General features: G+C 41.4%; 1 protein-coding gene across 1 annotated transcript in view; it reads left to right on the top strand.

The window, feature by feature from the left end:
• LOC112432316 (protein NLRC3-like) overlaps positions 1-20,939 on the top strand; it is a 54,913-nt gene that overhangs the window by 12,989 nt on the left and 20,985 nt on the right. Inside the window, exons 3-4 of the mRNA XM_076879334.1 lie at positions 17,207-18,983; positions 20,407-20,580. Of these exons, the coding sequence (XP_076735449.1) occupies positions 17,207-18,983; positions 20,407-20,580 (1,951 nt within the window). The remainder of the gene's footprint in view (positions 1-17,206; positions 18,984-20,406; positions 20,581-20,939) is intronic.

Raw genomic sequence — 20,939 nt, 5'->3', positions numbered from 1 at the left:
CTTGGAGAGTCAATTTTTTTTTTTTAGGATAAATTCAGTATTTGATAACAAGTGTCTGCTAAATTGACACTATTTTACACTGATGAAAGATAACAAGCTAATTCTCATTGCATCTGTGTGGAGCTGTATATCCAGCAGAGCATGTAATGTGCTATGAGTTTCACTGGTCTTTACATCACACGAGGTGACTTGGACAAAATAATAAACAGACTCACACACTTAAAATGTTGTCTAATCTTCATAAGCTATTTTGTGTTTGGAATTGTTAGTAGGGTTAATATATGTTCTGTTTTTATGTATCTTCTGAAACAGGTTACCATCGGCAACCACACTGTGTGTTGTTAACCCCTTCTACAAATACCCTCTTTTAATGTGTAGCACTTTGTGTATGGTCTTGTGTTATCTCTGGTGGATATCAGCTGCATGTGTGGTGTCACCTTTCCATTTTCTAACAGCACACTTGCATACCTCAGTGCTTGTCCTCTTCCCCTTTTGTGGTGGTCTGGACACTGTGTCAATCCTCCACTTCCAGGCAGTCGCTTGTCTCCCCGAATTCCTTAACCTAATTTGATTGCCCACACTAAAACAGCAGCCTCTGCCCTCTTCTGCTCCTCTCCTTCTCTCCCACTTTTCAGTCCAATGGCAGTCAGCTTTTTTTCCAGCTTTGTCCCGTGTCTCTCTTTGTCCCACTGTCTCTTTCATTGCCATCTCACTCCAAACATGGCAAGTGTCAAACTCAGACAGTCTTCTCAAAAGTCCTTCACACACAGTGAGGTTGCAGCTGGCTGGAAACGCATCTCCATCCATCCAATCTAGATGGTGGTTCTTCTCTTTCTGATGCCGTTTGCCCACAGCGCTGCTGGACCTCTCTGCTCAGATTGTCTCTTGGACTCCTGTCCACTGTTAAATGTTCATGCTCGTGCTTCTGAAACTGCACTCGGTGTCTTCAGGGAGAGATTCGTTTCCTTGGAGCTTGCTTGTTCAGGATGAGGACGGGAAGCTGCAAAACAATTCAGCCAAAAATTCTGGCTGAGTGTTTCTAATTTTTCTAATGATTTCAACCTATAATTTTCTTACGACTGCTACCCGTGTAGGATTGATCCAGGTCCGTTCCCCACCTGTAAACGACAGACTGAGAGACTTTCATTATTATCATCACTGCTTAATCAACACACATCTCTCTCCCTCTGTCTGTGTTTGTGTGAACAATCCTTTCTTAAAAGCAGAAAATAAAATTGTAGTTGTTTTTCGGCTGATCAACACAAAACCTTTTTCCTATGATTATTTTTCTTCGTCTACAATGTAATTAGTCTCTTTTTCACTCTTTTTTTTCTTTACAATAGCTTGTGATCTGCAAAATCACCGCTCTCACTCACAATCAGAGGCAATTACTTTTGCACAGTGCACAAAAACACTGTGATGTCAGACACATTCACACTCACTTTTTCATCTGCATAAATAAACCATATGGCTGGAGACATGCGCCATGGTGATCCATAGGCATGATCACCAGTTTATTTAATTATTTTTAATCCAACAAAACAAATAAACAAAAACATGATGCTGATGCTACACACACACACACGAGTCAAGGTGCAGAAAAACTGCTCATGGAAACGCTGCACACTCATAACTCTGTTTCCCTCTCTTTGAGTAGTTCTCAGACAGCTCTCGATCTGATAATGTGCAGCCTGCTCATCAGCTCAAAAAAAAAAACTGCAACGTAACATCACACAGTAGTTGCATGCTCTGCCCACAGCGGCAAAGTCTTACACTTTCATATTCAATGCAGCTTCTCCATCATGTACTTTTAGATGTTTCATACAGGGTTCAGCATATTAGTTGTTTTCACAGGTGTGCTCCATATCTCAACAATGGCTCATAATAAGACGACAGTCTTTCACACAGGTCAAGTGCCTCTATGCACTTCATTAGTTTAAATATTTACCTATATCACTTCACCTTACATGTCATTGTACTGAATTTAAGCAACCACAAGCTTAATATAGGTTACTTTTAACAACTATCAACCTCAATTACGTCTATGGTCTGGCACACAGGCTGTTAACATTTTGTGTCAGCAAGGGGTGGGGGGAAAGCCACCCACCAGAGCACAGCTGCTGATGTGGGCTGGCCTTTTCCACACACTCTTCAAGGCTGGTGTGTTTTCTGAAAACTTCTAACATTTGAATCTCTTCCATTCATAAGCCTGCGATTAACCGCACGGCTCAGGTCCGCGTGAAACCCGCGCGACCGCATTCGCGTGCACCCACGCAGCTGTGGAGCCTTCGCTCTCTCTCTTTTATACATAAATACTTTGTGCTGCCAGGAGCAAAGTCCAGCACAAACGTCTTTCTCCCTCTAACTCACTCTTGGTTGCTTAGAAACCCATGCTAACAACAACAGCTGCTGACGTCACACACCACGCGGTCTGCTCCGCACACACTCACACAACAACAACAACAACAACAACGAGACGACGACGAAAATGACAATAACACAAAATAGGCCTACTCCGGACTCACACCGGACCGCTCGGGACCCTGACCCAGCTGTGGGACGCTCACCCACTCGCGTGACAAAACCCAATGAAGGGACGCTCGGGACACACACCCAGGGCGATTTCAAAACCGGACACACACCGGACGCTTGGGACCCTTGGGCGATTTAACCAAAACTTCTTTTTCGGGACACTAACCCAGTTATTAGAGTATAGAACTTCTCAACGCCTCACAAAATGGCGGAGACTGCACAACAACATGGTTATAGAGTCGGCCTCTTTAAATTTACTTGGCGTTGCTTAGCGTGTAATATCAGCCTGAATCCCGCCGATCGCCATTCATCGAGGAGAAGGACAGACAGCGAATCCACAGGAACTTCCTGGCTGACGTCAGTCTTTCAGCGTGTCTCTCCCCCCCCCCCCCCCCCCCTCGGTGAATGCGATCCCAGGGAGCCGGCATCGAAGGACCAATTAATGTTAGGTTTGTAGCATAAACCTATTCGCTGGAACGTTGAAGGCAATATAATTACACCGCAAAGCAAGACACAAAGTAGGCAAGTTCTTCATCTTACTCGTGCACGGGAGAGAACCGGACAAAGCGCCGTCCCTTCGCTTGACCCCAGTAGCTCTCGTCCGTCCTCCCGTACCACTGCCCTTTTATTGAGGTTACATGAATATGCATAGGTTCATTAACATATGACGTCTACATACACACAAAGAGTACCTTGCCTGTGTGTGTGTGTGTGTGTGTGTGTGTGTGTGTGTGTGTGTGTGTGTGTGTGTGTGTGTGTGTGTGTGTGATCTGTGTGAGGTCAAGATGTGACCCTGTGAAGCCTCCCCAAGGCTGGCGCCTAGAAGTCTAACAGATTTATCTAAACAAAAGGCTCTTATACTTAAACAGATATACGTATGCTTGCTATACCATAAATCAAAGAAACTCTCCTAGGGAGTGTGATCCATGCCAGGACACACTCTGTACAGAGGAGTGAACGCACCCCCTCTTCAGCTACACAGAGTTCTTACAGACCTCTTTAGGATGAGACATTCTTTCAATCTACAAATGATTACACACTTCTAAGCATATATGAGTAAATGTTTCTAAGCATAAATGACAATCAACAATACAAACTCTAACACTAAGAACGATCGTACCATTTCTTTTCGGAATATTAAGAAAATCAATCCTGATACTCTATCTTTTGCTTTCTCTAGTCATTTGCATTTTCATAACCTGCTCACCCAAGAAGACTTGGTTTCCTATTATAACTCTAGTCTCAATAGTCTAAACTCTGTTGCCCCACTCAAAACTGGAGATTCGCGAGCAGGATGCTGGGCAGAGGTGGCTTGCTGTTTCTCTGTCGCGTTCAGCACAAAACTCCAGCGCGTTTCCCCCTGTTTGTTTTCCCTCGATGTCGTGCGAGTAAACAAAGGATCCCAGGCAGCAGAGCGTCCACGGAGTAGAAACCCGCTGTAAAGTCCAAACTGGGTGACGAACGTAGCTCCAAAATCGTTTGTCTGTCATACCGAGTGTATGATCGTGCTGTATGCACAGAAATAGAAAGCAGTACAAAATGAATAATAACATTTTTGCTGAGATGACTGGGAGCTCTCGTCGGTGCAGCCATCTTATGGCGAAACTGGAAGTCAAGGAAGACTTTTTGTCAGCCTGGCTACAGAGCTGAAGAGAAACCTGGGGTTGTTCTTATTTTCTTCAATCAGTGACAATTAGTAAGATGTTCTGGCTTTGCGGAGGGCTTTCTTATAAATCAGCAAACTATTTCTCCAGGCTAAATGATGATCCTCTAGATTTGTGACACGCCATTTCCTCTCCAGATTACGAGTCATCTGCTTTAGGCTACGTGTTTGAGAATTATACCACGGAGTCAGGTACTTCTGATTAGAGACCTTAGTTTTCACAGGAGCTACAGTATCCAGAGTCGTACGTAGTGAGGAGGTGAAATTATTAACAAGATAATCGACCTCTGTTGGGGTAGCGTTCAGATAGCTGCTCTGCTCTGTGTTGGTACAGGGCATTGAAGATGATAACAGTGGGTGGATTATATTCTTAAACTTAGTTACAGCGCTTTCAGAAAGACATCTACTTTGATAAAGTCTACTCTTCACCGCTGTGTAATCAATTATTGTAAATGTAAATGTTATCAGGAAATGATCAGACAGGAGAGGGTTTTCAGGAAACACTGTTAAATGTTCAGTTTCTATGCCATATGTTAAAACAAGATCTAGAGTGTGATTAAAGTGGTGGGTGGGTTCTTTTACATTTTGAGAGAAGCCAATTGAGTCTAATAACAGATTAAATGCCATGTTGAGGCTGTCATTTTTAGCATCTACATGGATGTTAAAATCACCCACAATAATTATTTTATCTGAGCTCAGAACTAAATTAGATATAAAGTCTGAGAAATCAGAGAGAAACTCTGTGTAAGGCCCAGGTGGACGAGATATGATAACTAGAAAAATTTGCATTTCCTGCGAAAATGCAGTGTGGATGCTTTAAAGCTGAAGCTGTCTGCAAAAACTAGCTGAAAAAGCTGAAAAGTTGCAGAAATTGTAAAAACTTTGCAGAAGGAACTGAGGAACTTTGCTAAAATGTAATAACTTAGCAGAACTGCAATATCTTAGAGGAAACATAAAACTTGGCAGAAATATAATAGCATAGCAGAACTTAGCAGAAATATTGTAACTTACCAGAAACATAACTTCTCAAAAATACAAGAATTTAGGAGAAATAGTATAAGATAACAGAAAGAATATATTTAGCCAAAAATACTTAAACATTATGGAAACATTATGATTTAGAAAAATAGTACAACATAGCAGAAATACTGTGATTTACCAGAGACACTGTGATGAACTATGAATATTGTAATTTTAAATTAATACTATGTTTTAGCACAAATGCTATAAAATGGCAGAAATACTATAATTTAGCAGAAAAACTATATTAGGCACAAATCCTATAAAAAGCAGAAATACTATGATTAAGCATAAATACTACATTTAGTAGAAATACTATGTTTTAGCACAAATCCTATAAAAAGCAGAAATACTGTACTATGATTTGGTAGAAAAACTATAATTAATCAGAAATACAATATTTAGCACAAATCCTATAAAATAGCAGAAATAGTATGATTTAGCACAATAGTAATAAGTTAAACAGAAAAATTGGAAAAGCAAAATGGACAGCTGAAAAAATGCTGAACATGCTGAGGGTCCCTCAAATATACTTGTTAAATGAAAAAAATCAGCAAAAAAATCTATAACAGCCGCACAATCACAAATATGGACACATATGGAAACACACATGCACAGAGAGACACACACAAGATCCAATTCAGTCACCCAGTCTAAATATATTGAATTTGAATCTTACAACGACATCATCCCATAAAAAGGCTTTCTTTAGCCGTCAGAATTGCTGTCTGAAGACCAACAGGGATACCCAGTGGATTTACTTTGCCAAATGGATCATCATGGCCTTGCCGTATTAGTCCGTTTGATCGACCTTTGTTGTTATTATTTATTTTATTTTATTTTCAGATGTTACAGACGGGGCAAACATGACTGGGGGATAGGAAAGGGAGAAAGAAAGATGAAGGAAAAGAAAAACAGAAGGGAAGAGGGACAGTGAGAAAGGGCACTTAAAAAGATAAAGAAAAAAAAATCTCCTGGATCACCTGTTGAGAGAAAAACAGAAAACAAGCAAAAAAACATACCAAACACAACACCATCACATTAATCTAGCTAAGCGTAAACAACAGTAAATACTAAATATTGAATGTTGTTGTGCAGCACCCAGGACAGACAGCGCACAACGTGCTTTGAAGTAGCAGCAAGGAAAAGTGTAGTTTATGTCTATGAACACGGTCTGCTAGAGGGTGTAGAGGGCCATAGCCCCGTCCTCCAGGGCATGCAGCAAGCATGGAGGAGATCCAGGCTCCAGATATCCAGAAGCCCCAGAGTGCGAGAGCCCAAGGAGGACCACTGGAGGGGCATCCGTGCAACCCTCCTGGGAAGAGCTGAGGAGATCCCCAGACGAGGGGTCGCCCAGTAGCCACCGAGCAGAAGCTAGAGGGGGCTGCACTGGCGTGCCTGCTGACTCTGCTGGCTGCCTCTGCCTCAATAAAATTGAGGCAGAGGCAGCCAGAAGGGGACAGAGGGGGGTAGCCTCCTCTGCATCCTGGTGACATACCCCTACTCAAAGGCCCTGCATGTGTGGGTGGTTGTTGTGGAGCGGGAAGAGGGAGGCAGCTGGAGATGGGGAGGGAAGGAAGGGAGGGGCAGGTGACCCCTCCCTGGGGCCAGCTCCCCCGCTGACCCCAGTAGGCACTCCCATACTCCGCGACCCGCCAGGGAAAGGGGGCCCAGGCCCATCCAGACCGGGGACCAGCACAGCAGCGCCCCCCGGCCCCACAGAGCCCGGGACAGTCCACCCAACCCCACCACAGAGAAAACTGCACCCACCCCACCATCCACCCATCTTACAGACTACATGAGACAATAGATGCCCAGGCTGAGATCTTCCTCCACCTCTCCTGTATCTCCCCCTCCTGCAGAGAGTTCCTGAGGAGAGGAAAGCTCCTGCAAGGTGTGACAATCTCCCCCACCAGTTGAAGAGCCCCCCAGGTGGCTCGACACACCGGCGGCACCCTGCGCCAGGGATGGGCCCCCATGCACCCACCCGCCCACAACCCTGGCAACACACAAACCAGGATCCGAGGCCCGGCCAGGGCCCCAGCCCAGAGACGGAGCGCCCCCAGAACCTCACGCCCATCCCGGACCCACCCAGGGGCAAACAGGCTACCAGGTCAGTAACCCACGTCTGTCAGCACAGACCCTCCCCTAGCCCCACTGCACGCAGCCACGAGGAAATAGTCAGAAAAGAGCCCCCAACCGGACATGACCGCTACCCCGGGTTGAGCCCCCCAAGGAAGATGCCTCCGGGGAACCCCCCGACGCCCTAAGCCTGTCCCTACCCCCACACCAATCACAACATTGAAGGCGGGACCAAACTATGACCCCCCACCCCCACTAGGTGATGGAGCTGATCAAAGGAGCCCAGAGCAATTGATCTGATGTGGTGGCCGAGGCTGTATCAAAACTAATGTAATCTATTAGATAATTTCTATATTGGTTAGAATTAAGATTATTTTTATTTTTCCAGTTCATGAGGACTGTTTTCTTGGCTATGCATAGGGCAGTGAAGATCATATGGGCTATATTCTTTTCTGAAGTGACATTATCTAAGCTGCCCAACAAACACACTAAGGGGGAAGTTGGAATGTTACATTTCAGACACTTTGATAAGTCTTCACATATCTCGCTCCAAAACTTCTGAACTGGTGGACAGAACCAAAGAGCGTGGATGTAATTGTCTGGTGTATTGCTTTGACAGTGTGAGCAGTTGTTGGAAGATGTAAAGCCCATCTTGAACATCCGATGACCTGTATAGTGCACTCTATGTAGTATTTTGTATTGTATTAATTGCAGACTGGGATTTTTAATCAATTTAAATGTTTTTAAGCATACCTGAGACCAGAAGTTTTGGTCTAAACTGACTGATAAATCTGCTTCCCACTTTGCAATAGGAAGGGATATTGATTCATCTAATTTAGAAAGTGTTCTGTATATTTTAGATAATAATTTGGGGGATTTAAGAGTAAGAAAATGTGCCGCACTTAGTGGTGTTTGTAATTCAACTTGACTGAGGTTAAATTTCTTTTTTACTATGGATTTAATTTGTTGATATTCTAAAAATCTTTTCTTGTTGATCCCATATTGTGCAACTAGTCTGTCAAATGGGATCAATTCTGTTCCCTCTAATATATGTTCTAAGTATTTAATTCCTTTACAACTCCATTCTGGGAAATTAATCATATTATTGTTTTGTAATATGTCAGGGTTGTTCCAGATAGGAGTACGTTTGCATGGGATTAGGGAAGACTCCGTTATTTTTAGAAACTCCCACCATGCTGTCAAAGAGAAGCTGATGTTGATACTTTTAAAGCATTCATGTCTTTTGATGTTTGAGCTAATAAATGGTAGGTCTGAAATCTCTAGATCCTTGCATAGTGCCTGTTCAACATCTAGCCAGGGCTCAACTAAGAAGGTATGTTTTAACCATTCTGAGATGAACTGAAGCCTGTTGGCTAAGAAGTATTGGTGAAAATTAGGCAGATCTAATCCTCCTCTATCCTTGGTTCTTTGTAGCGTTTTTAAGCTAATACGCGGGGGTTTATCTTTCCAAAGGAATTTGGAAATATATGAATCCAGAGATCTGAACCAATCGTGTGATGGTTTGTTAGGGATCATCAAAAATAAGTAATTTATTTTTGGCAAGATCATCATTTTTATAGTGGCAACCCTTCCCATGAGTGATATGGGTAAAGATTTCCATCTAGTCAGATCGCCTTCTACTTTCTTTAGAAGTGGGATGTGGTTTAATTTAGTTAAGTCTGAAAGCTTAGGAGAAACATTAATACCTAAATATTTAATATTTCCGGATTGCAGTGGGGCAGAGGAAGAATTATGGAAGGAGCAGTTAGGGGAGAACTGTAGATTTTGGCCAGTTAATTGAATAATCTGAAACTCTTGAAAACCAGTTTATTAGAGTAATTACCTCAGAGAGGTTGGTTTGTGTGTTTTGTAGAAAAAGCAACACATCATCCGCATAGAGACTGATTTTATGTTCTATGTTCTTACATTTTATGCCCTTAATTGTTGTAGCCTGTCTAAATGCTGCTGCTAGAGGTTCGATAAAAATTGCAAAAAGTGAAGGGGAGAGTGGGCATCCCTGCCTGGTGCCCCTCAGGAGACAGAAGCTGGAGGATGTCTGGTCATTTGTTCTGATACGAGCTGTTGGGGAATTGTATAATATTCTTATCCAGTTTATAAAAGAGTTTCCGAAACCAAATTTGTGTAAAGTTGCGAATAAAAATTTCCAGTAAACTCTGTCAAATGCTTTTTCTGCATCTAGAGATAATATTATGGTTTCAACGTTTTTATTGTATGAGTAGTCTATTAAATTAAGTAATCTACGAGTGTTTGTTGAGGAGTGCCGACCTTTTATGAAACCAGTTTGGTCAGGATGAATTAAGAAGGGGGTTATTTTCTCTAATCTCTTTGAGAGAGCTTTGCAGATTATTTTAAGGTCTACATTTAAAAGAGAAATTGGACGATAGCTTGAGGGAAATAAAGGGTCTTTGCCTGGTTTTAGCAGGAGACTAATGTTGGCAGAATTCATATTTGGTGGTAGTCTGCCCTTTTCCTCGATTTCCTGCAACATGCTGTGGAATACTGGTGCCAAAATTGTCCAGAATTCTTTGTAGAATTCTGCAGGGAAGCCGTCTGGACCTGGAGCCTTATTATTGGGCATACTTATCAGGGCTTCCTGGAATTCACCTGGCGTCAGTGGCGAATCCAGTTCCATTGCTTGACTGTCTAGTAATTTTGGAAGAGTTACGTTGTCAAGAAACAGATCAATTTCATTTTTAGATGGGTTTATTTGTGGTGAGTATAAAGTTTCATAGAAATCCCTAAAAATGTTGTTTATTCTTCCAGGGTCATATATTGTGTTCCCCGATAAATCTTTAGCAGCACATATAGTTGTTTTTTCTTTCTTTATTTTTAACTGGTTAGCTAGAAATCGACCTGATTTGTTACTGTGTTCAAAATTCTGCAAACGAAGTCTTTGTACTAGGAATTGTGTTTTTTTATTAATAATTTTATCTAATTCTAGTTTTGTCTTGCATATTTTGTTCATTCTTTCCTGATCTTGGTGGGACGCGTAGGCTTCTTCTAGTGATTTGATGGTTTTTTCTAATTCCTGAATATTTTTGTTTTCTTCTTTCTTTTTATGTGATGAGAAAGAAATTATTTTACCTCTCATCACAGCTTTTCCTGCTTCCCATAGTACAGAAGCTGATGTTCCGGGAGTGTCATTAAAGTCTAAATATGAAGTCCATTCCTTTTTAAAATATTTAATAAAGTCTTCATCTTTGAGTGGCGATGTATTGAATCTCCAGTTTTTACTTGGTGTAGCGTTTATCTTATGTATTAGTGTTACAGATACAGGAGCATGATTGCTGACAGCTATAGGGTGAATCTCAGTGTCTGAAATGTCGTTCAGCAGTGAGCTGCTGACCAAAGAATAATCCAGACGAGAGTAGGAGTGATGAACATGTGAGAAGAAAGAATATTCCTTACTGGTGGGGTGAAGGGAGCGCCATGCATCGCAAAGGCCATAGTCACTCATATACTGTTTGATTATATTTGTGGACTGCCAGTTACGCTGAGTTCCTGTTGTGTTGAGCCTATCCATTTCTTGATCACTCCTGTCCTGCAGCAGCTTCATTGGCTCCCGGTCAAATACCATATCAATTTCAAAATACTCTTGTACACATTGAAGGCTATTCATCATCTCGCTCCATATCCCTCTGATCTGGTTCAGATCACTGCCCCATCTCGTTGTCTCAGATCTACTTCTTCCCTTTCACTCTCCGTCCCCTCCCACCGTCTTGCCACCATGAGGAGCAGGGCTTTCAGCTGCTCTGCTCCTCAACTCTGGAATTCCCGACCTCCTGATTTAAGAAATATCTTTTGCTTCTCTCTCTTTAAGTCCCAACTCAAAACTCACTTGTTCAAAATAGCTTATCCCACATAACCTCTCCACTCTGCTATTTTAAATTTGTTTTATGTTTTATGCTTTTATGATTGTGTAAACTGTTTGCTTTTATGTTGCTTTTATTATTCTACCTTGTACAGTGTCCTTGAGTGTTCTGAAAGGTGCTTTCAAATAAAATGTATTATTATTATTATTATTATTATTATTATTATTGCATATTAGCTGTGAAGTAGTAGTTTTTAAAGTCTGGTAATGCTATGCCACTATACATTTTCTCTTTACAAAGGGGTGCCTTTTTTATCCTGTGGCTCTTGTAATTCCAGATAAAAAAGGAGAAGGACTGAGTCCATTTTCTGAAAGAATGTAGCTTTCAGATACACAGGGATATTTTGAAAAAGATATAGGAGATGGGGGAGGCAGATAATTTCAATAGCATTCACCCTGCCTATCAAGGAAAGTGCGAGTGAATTCCAAAATTCAACCTCATTTTTAAATGTATCCAAAGTTCTCACAAAATTAGCTTCATATAATGACTTGTGTGACTTAGTAACCTCGATCCCCAAATGTGACAATTTTTCTGAAGCTATTTTAAAGGGAAGTCGATTGAGTAATTAAGATTACCACATTTAATTGGCATCAATTTGCTCTTATTAAATTCAGTGCTTTTGAATTCTTTTGGTGGCAGAAACAGACTGGCCTCAGAGTGGTCAAAGCTCAAAAAATAATCTTTATTTTACATTTCCGGAAATGGAGACCGAGCACACGCAGACACAAGCTCAGGTCTGAATGCAGTAGCACCCAGCATGGTTATATTTCTGCAGCACATCACACACACACTCAGTTAGTTCCTCTTTCTTTTTTGTGTCTGATTTCCTGTGCAGCTCTGCACTAAACTTCCCATCTCTAAAGTCTGTTGCCAGGGCAACCTGTCACCCTCTGACCTAGTTTTTGTCTCGTCTGGGCTTGGTTTCTAAAGGCCTCTCTTATTAAAATACATAAAACAATATAATCAGAAAATAAGCACTAAAAATATACATTTATTTCGTAACATACCCCCTTTATAACTAATTGTATTAGCTAACATAATTAACTGACTGCCTCAATAACTACTGTGAACTAAAAAAAAAGATATAATTAGCTTTTTCTGGTAAAAGGTCCTACATTACTTTTGTCACTCTTTGGAAACAGCCTCTATAGAGTTAACCCGTTTCCGCTTCCAAAAATTTACTCCTGGTTTCTTCACCCCTTTAATGGGTAGCACATATAGAATAGAATAGAATAGAATAGAATGCTTTATTGTCACTATACGGTTGTACAATGAGATACAGAGCATCTCCTCCTCAGTGCAAACATGCTGGGGGGGGGGGGGGCACAGTTCTGCAGCGCTATATAAATATGGACAGTGTTAACACAGGGAAAAAATACATCAAAATCCTCAGGGTGCTTAGCAGAGCTCTTTTGGCACAAATCTTCAGCCCAATTAACAGTTTTTCCACACACATTCACAATTCTTTCAATCGCATTTTAGCACAATTCACTCTCTCATTTAACAGATCTTCTCACACACACACTACACCCTTCTCTATTAGACTTTCAAAACAATATACACTTTTGATCATTCATCCAAAGACAATTTTACACTTCATTTATACATTCACACATTTATAAAGACACCAAATGCCAAGATACATTATTTCCATTTCCATTACTCAGTATTCAACATTTCCATTACTCAACATCACATCGTCTTCCCTGGTACCAGCGTTCCTACCTTTTCGACTACTTTAAAAGCCTCTAAGGCCCAGGTCTGCCCATCTTGCTGGTCAAACAACGCCATCATCAATAGCGGTCAAATTTCTAGGCCCTATTTAAAAGCGCTCCCCGCAGCTTGACCAGAAGCTCCACTTAACCAGCGTTTCAGTATCCTACTGGTGCCTGAAGCTTTACTTAAAGCTTTACCGGTCACCCGCGTTGAAATGGTCACACCCAAGCCCCACTTTGTCGTTCAATCGGTGCAACAAAAGTGGTACTTGACCACTGATTATTAACGACCGACCTCAGTGGTCACGGGAATCACCCGGGTTCTCCTGTTGCCGCAGGTCTCTAACGCGCGTCTGCAGTAAAGTGTGGGAACCAACCCCGAACCTTTTGCACCCCTGGAGTTCAACTCCAGTCTTAGATTAATTTAAATAACTTTAGAAGCACCACTGTGGACTCTAAGCGCCAGTTTATTTATCTGATACTCGGTTCCCACCCTCTTTCCTTGTCTCAGATAACACAATTGACACACATAACACATCAACTTTAAGCACACGTCACATCAACTTTAAAATTCACCCCAGCATTAACAACAATAAGTTTTCATCAAATATTTCCTAGACTTTACTTTTTATTTATCACACATTACCGAAAATCACCATGGACATGTCATACTTAACAGATTTTATAATTTACTTTAATTTCACCACTACTGAGCCAATTTAACGGTAAGGATCATTAACTTGGTGACCAGATAATTTAGAATTCATCCAATCTGCACAATTTGCTTTTTTTTTTTTTTGAACAGGCTCTGCCTACCTTTAAATCTTTTTAGACAGGTCTCCTGTTCGCCTCAATTCTGATCGCACCTTAAGCCAAATTTGTCCTCTCAGCCGTAAAAGAATACGGGTCAAGGCACCAATTATTAAATTTTGGTTCTTTTGATTCTTTTAGCGAGAGAGAAAGACTTCCAACTCACAGTGGTGAAGCTCAAAAAATCATTTTTATTGTACATTTCTGGAAACAGAGAACGGTAGACACGAGCCACGCACCCACAGTTCTAAAAGCATTGCAAGCTAAACTACGTATATATAGTTCTGCTATAGGTCACACACAGACACACACAGTTTCGATCAAAACAACTCCTTCTGGTCTGACTAATGTGTGTGTTACTTAGTTCTGCTTTTTCTGTCTGGTTTCCTGTATTTTACTAATATGACTCTGCAGCTCTGCACCAAACTTCCTGTTTCTTAAGTTCCCCTTACTGAAGCCTCTGTTGCTAGGTGACCTTTAACCCTCTGACCTAGTTCTTTCTCACATCTGGGTCTGGATTTATAAAGGCCTTTATTATTAAAATACACAAAACAATCTAATCAGAAAATAAGAACTAAGAATATATATTTATGTCGTAACACTATCTAATAAAAAGACGTCTTTAAAGGAGTGTGTTATGGATCCCAGTGTGTGTTACGACCCCCTCTGCTAGGTGACAGGTGCGGAGAAACATACACAAGCCCTCTCACAAAATCAGAGTAAATAAGGGGTTTCATTGCAAATGTTAAACTGAAAACCATCTGTGCTGTTCAACAGACCACCGGGCAAACAATTAATACACAAAAAAAAGAAAAGGCACGAATAAAAGCTAAGGATTAACTAAGGAGAGCCAGCAATCACAAGTCTCTGATAAAAGATAAAAGATTACTTGTTCTTATCACTTAATAATTCAGAATTATCATATAGAAATAAAAGAAAACTGAAGTTGTGCCATTGGAACATGTTGCCTGGCTGAAGCACTAAAGGACTCGGCGAGAGACATCTGTCTCGCCCTAGCAGCACCTGTCCCTCTCCGCTCCTCCCTTCAGTTTTTCCTCAATATATGCTCGTCATATTCTGTGATATGATTTACAGTGAGGTCTTTGATGAGGTTAGTGGTGTTGCCACAACACCTCACTGTCTTGCCGCATGTATCACAAACCGTGTCTTGGCTGCCACTTTGAGCCTTTACTTGAACTGAGCCTGTGGTCATCCACTTTCTCAATATGTTCCTAACCGTGGAAACAGACAGCTTAAATCTCTGAGACAGCTTTCTGTGTCCTTCCCCTAAACCATGATGGTGAACAATCTTTGTCTTCAGGTCATTTGAGAGTTGTTTTGAGACCGCCATGTTGCTACTGTTCAGAGAAAATTAAAAGAGGAGGGACACTTACAGTTGACCCCCTTAAATACTCTTTATCATTATTGGATTCACTTGTGTATGTAGGTCAGGGATCACTGAGCTTACCGAGCCACTTTGAGTTCCAATAATTAGTTCTACAGGTTTTGGAATCATTAAAATGGCAACAGCGCCCAAATTTATGCACCTGCCTGATTTTGTTTAAACAATTATTGCACACTTTCTGTAAATCCAATAAACTTCATTTCTCAAATATCACTGTGTGCGTCTCCTATATGATATATTTACCTGACATTTTTTATCATAACAACCAACGATTGATACAGGAAAATAATGACTATTAACAGGGTCGCCCAAACTTTTGCATCCCACTGTAGTCTGCTTTTACTGACTGTGACACTAAATGAATGTTAAAATCACCCACAATAATTATTTTATGTGAGCTGAGCACTAAATCAGATAAAAACTCACAAATCAGACAGAAACTCTGTGTAAGGCCCAGGTGGATGATAGATGATAACAAAGAAGATTAGTTTTTGTGTTTTTTGATTTGTTGATTAATTATTAAGTCATGTCTGGTAGTTAGAATGACTCGGGGGTGTTGATTCATTTAAACTAACATAATCATCCTGCTGCAACCAGGTTTCTGTAAGGCAGAGTAAATCAATTTGTTGATCAATTATTAAGTCATGTACTAACAGAGACTTGGAGGAGAGAGACCTAATATTTAATAATCCACATTTCACTGTTTTACTCTTTGGTTCAGATGTGGATACTGTATTGTTCTTTCTTTGTGATTGTTTATGTTTAAGTTGTTTGTTGCTGGTTTTTAGTTTGTTTTTTGTCTTTTTGGAAGCTGACACAGTCTCTATGGAGATGGGTTTTTGGGGGGGTAGCAGGAGGAGAGAAGCTGCAGAGAGGCATGTAAGACTGCAACTCTGCTTCCTGGTCCCAACTCTGGATAGTCATATTTTGGGGGGTTTAATAAATTTGTCCATATTTCTAGAAATGAGAGCTGCTCCATCAAAGTGGGATGGATGCCGTCTCTCCTAACAAGACCAGGTTTCCTCCAGAAGGTTTGCCAATTATCTATGAAGCCCACATCGTTTCTGGGACACCACTCAGACAGCCAGCAATTTAAGGAGAACATGCGGCTAAACATGTCACTCCTGGTCTGATTGGGGAGGGGACCAGAGAAAACTACAGAGTCCGACATTGTTTTGGCAAAGTTGCACACCGATTCAATATTGATTTTAGTGACCTCCGATTGGCGTAACCGGGTGTCATTACTGCCGACGTGAATTATGATTTTACTGAATTTACGTTTACCCTTAGCCAGCAGTTTTAAATTTCCTTCAATGTCTCCTGCTCTGGCCCCTGGAAGACAATTGACTATGGTTGCAGGTGTCTCTAGCTTCACATGTCTGAGAACAGAATCACCAATTACCAGAGTTTGACCCCCGGCGGGTGTGTCGCCGAGTGGGGAAAAACGGTTAGACACATGAACGGGTTGGTGGTGTACCTGGGGCTTCTGTTTAGGACTATGCTTCCTCCTCACTGTCACCCAGCCAGCCAGCCTGTTTCCCTGGCTGCTCGGCACATTCCGCTGAGGGAGAGCAAGTGGGCCCTATGGTACCTTGTTCCCTAACTACAGGGGCCTGACTAGCTACGGGTGTTTCAAGGGTGTGACACCGACCCAGTTGACACCAGTTCTGCAAAGAAGAATGAAAGAAACTGTGTAAAATTAGGTTTACCAAGCTTTAAGCATTATAATCAAAAAGACTTGCAGCTGTAATTGCTGCCAGATGTACTTCCACAAAGAATTGCGGCGAGACTATGAATTATTATGTATGGCAACATTTTATTAGTTTTTAATACATTAACAAGAATTCCAAGCATGCGTGTCTTACATTGTCATTATGTGGTATTTTTTTTTTTTTTTAAATTGACCTGAGAAGTGAATTTACCACATTTTGAAAGAATGGATGACAAAATGTGAAATAAGTGAAAGGCTGTGGATACACTTTATCTGTAGCTTCTATGTAGGGACCCTTTTGGTCAGGTAATGTTTTGACTGTTTCTGCCCAGGCATTGATACTGACATGTTAACCGCTTTTGTTTATTATTTCAGAGGCTCTTGAGAAGTGTCAGATTAACTTCAAGTTAGAACTGAAGAAGAAGTTCCAGTGTGTGTTTGAGGGCATCGCTAAAGCAGGAAACCCAACCCTTCTGAATCAGATCTACACAGAGCTCTACATCACAGAGGGAGGGACTGCAGAGGTCAATAATGAACATGAAGTCAGACAGATTGAAACAGCCTCCAGGAAACCAGACAGACCAGAAACAACAATCAGACAAGAAGACATCTTTAAAGCCTCACCTGGAAGAGAAGAACCAATCAGAACAGTGCTGACAATGGGAGTGGCTGGCATTGGGAAAACAGTCTTAACACAGAAATACAGCCTGGACTGGGCTGAAGACAAAGCCAACCAGGACATCCAGTTCATATTTCCATTCACTTTCAGAGAGCTGAATGTGCTGAAAGAGGAAAAGTTCAGCTTGGTGGGACTTGTTCATCACTTCTTTACTGAAACCAAAGAAGCAGGAATCTGCAGCTTTGAAGACTTCCAGGTTGTGTTCATCTTTGATGGTCTGGATGAGTGTCGACTTCCTCTGGACTTCCACAAAACTACAATCCTAACTGACCCTAGAAAGTCCACCTCAGTGGATGTGCTGCTGATAAACCTCATCAGGGGGAAACTGCTTCCCTCTGCTCGCCTCTGGATAACCACACGACCTGCAGCAGCCAATCAGATCCCTCCTGACTGTGTTGGCATGGTGACAGAGGTCAGAGGGTTCACTGACCCACAGAAGGAGGAGTACTTCAGGAAGAGATTCAGAGATGAGGAGCAGGCCAGCAGCATCATCTCCCACATCAAGACATCACGAAGCCTCCACATCATGTGCCACATCCCAGTCTTCTGCTGGATCACTGCTACAGTTCTGGAGGATGTGCTGAAAACCAGAGAGGGAGGACAGCTGCCAACGACCCTGACTGAGATGTACATCCACTTCCTGGTGGTTCAGGCCAAAAGAAAGAAGATAAAGTATGATGGAGGAGATGAGACAGATCCACACTGGAGTCCTGAGAGCAGGAAGATGATTGAGTCTCTGGGAAAACTGGCTTTTGATCAGCTGCAGAAAGGAAACCTGATCTTCTATGAATCAGACCTGACAGTGTGTGGCATCGATATCAGAGCAGCCTCAGTGTACTCAGGAGTGTTCACACAGATCTTTAAAGAGGAGAGAGGACTGAACCAGGACAAGGTGTTCTGCTTCATCCATCTGAGTGTTCAGGAGTTTCTGGCTGCTCTTCATGTGCATCTGACCTTCATCAACTCTGGACTCAATCTGCTGGAAGAACAACAAACAACGTCCATGTGGTTTAAATCATCTCTCCACCAGAGTGCTGTGAACAAAGCCTTACAGAGTCCAAATGGACACCTGGACTTGTTCCTCCGCTTCCTTCTAGGTCTTTCACTAAACAGCAATCACAATGTTCTACGAGGTCTGCTGACACAGACAGGAAGTAACTCACAGACCAATAAGAAAACAGTCCAGTACATCAAGAAGAAGCTCAGTGAGAATCTGTCTGCAGAGAAAAGCATCAATCTGTTCCACTGTCTGAATGAACTGAATGATCGTTCTCTGGTGGAGGAGATCCAACAGTCCCTGAGTTCAGGAAGTCTCTCCACAGATAAACTGTCTCCTGCTCAGTGGTCAGCTCTGGTCTTCATCTTACTGTCATCAGAAAAAGAGCTGGATGTGTTTGACCTGAAGAAATACTCTGCTTCAGAGGAGGCTCTTCTGAGGCTGCTGCCAGTGGTCAAAGCCTCCAACAAGGCTCTGTAAGTAATATTAAATCAGGCATGATCAGTTCAGAGAACACTTAAAAATACATAAAAATAGGGAATTAAATGATCATCACTCACTTGGTCAACTATGATACCTTTAATGTTTCAGTCCAGCCGGTCAGCATTTCTGAGAGATTTTTGTCTGTAGCTCTTATCAAAGGACAATCCAGACCCAGCCTATAAGACTATGGGCTCTGATCCTTCAGCCCCTCTTATGGGTTCATTATCCTCAGCTTGCTCACTTAGTTCTTTTTTTCTAAAGCATATACCTCAGTTATGTTGTGGAAACTCTTAAATAAAACTGCAACTACCAGCTAAGCGTGTCTTTTGAAGTGAGGTTTATTAAAAGAAAGAAAGATGAAAAACACTGCAGTGGAGAGAACGTTCAGATCAAACACCAAACATTTTTCTGAGGAGGCACACCACCCTGAAATATTTTATATCTGCCCAAACACTCTTAAACAAAGAACATTCCATAGCATATCATAAATCTCTATACCTTCAGTCCAGCTCATTCTTTACCCCCTCCTACTCTAACAAAAGTTACGACCACCCATCACCTCATTAAGAGCAGGATGTCTGGAGATTTTCAAGTCTCAAGTGGACCGTCTGTGAAGATGCAATAAAACCCAAGGCCCAATTATGAAAACATTCTACATGCATACAACTGGTGTCAGGAGTCATCTTGCTAAACTAAAGAGATATGATTAAAATATGTGATTAATGCACGAGAAAAGAAATCTGCCACCAGTTACAAGATTGTATCTTTTCTTGATGTTTATAATCCAAGTTCTGGTTTCTGTCTCACCTTAAGTACACACTCATTTTTTTATATAATTCTCTGCTATGGCTGTCCTGATTATATCCAGTATAGAGGAAAAACCTTGGGCATCATAATTAAAATTGCCGTCAATGTCCTCTTTCTTGTCAGTAACTGAAATTGTCCAATCGAAAACACGTTGGTATTTAGGGAGGGCAGGACTTTAAAAGGCAGCTTGTTGTTGACAAAAAAAAAAAAAACAAGAGTCTGCACCAAGTCCATCATGTGAGCAATTATTTACAACCACATTTACTGTAATCACAGATATTAGAATTAATAAAGTGACCAACAGTACTGTAGTAAGTTTAGTACTGTAGTAACTGTAGTACTCACTGGCCTGAGCCAGCAGACACTGAACTAGTGTCACTAAATCTACCCGCTCTTCTCTGGTTTCCATTTAGATACACTGGTATAATTGTGTTTAAAATGAAATATTTTTCTTCTGTTAGACTTAAGTTCTTGAACATTTTTTTAATTTAATTTTGCATTGTAGTGTACTCATTTGTACTCATTTGATTACCTAGGTTCATCATATAAAGTGATTATATTTGATAATAGATATTGTTTTGTTGTTCTCGTTCTTGTTGTTTTTTGCAGGCTGAGCAGCTGTAACCTCTCAGAGAAAAGCTGTGAAGATTTGTTGTCAGTCATCAGCTCCCAGTCCTGTAGTCTGAGAGAGCTGGACCTGAGTACCAACAGCCTCAATGATTCAGCTGTAAAGCTTCTGTCTGATGCAGTGGAGAGTCCACATGCCAAACTGAATATCCTGAGGTCAGATCAGAATTTGTATTCTCTTTTGTTTGTTTATATGTTTGTTTGTTTGTTTTTTGTTTTTATCAAGTGAGAAAATTTAGCCAGTAAAGGTAAACTTTACCATTTATTGTTGTTTTGTACAATTTTCATTCATTTCTACACTGAACAAAAATATAAACGCAACACTTTTGTTACTGCTCCCATTCCCCATGGGATGGACGTAGAGACCTAAAATTCATTCCAGATACACAATATAACCATCCCTCCCAAACAGTGGTCACAAATCAGTCCAAATGTGTGGTAGTGGGCACATCTGCCATATTGAGATAATCCATCCCACCTCACAGGTGTGCCACATCAGGATGCTGATCTGACAT

Source organism: Maylandia zebra, linkage group LG3 (genome assembly GCF_041146795.1).
Source record: "Maylandia zebra isolate NMK-2024a linkage group LG3, Mzebra_GT3a, whole genome shotgun sequence".
Classification (NCBI taxonomy): Eukaryota; Metazoa; Chordata; class Actinopteri; order Cichliformes; family Cichlidae; genus Maylandia; species Maylandia zebra.
The sequence above is the reverse complement of the archived record's forward strand: the minus strand, read 5'-3'. Positions and strand labels throughout refer to the sequence as shown.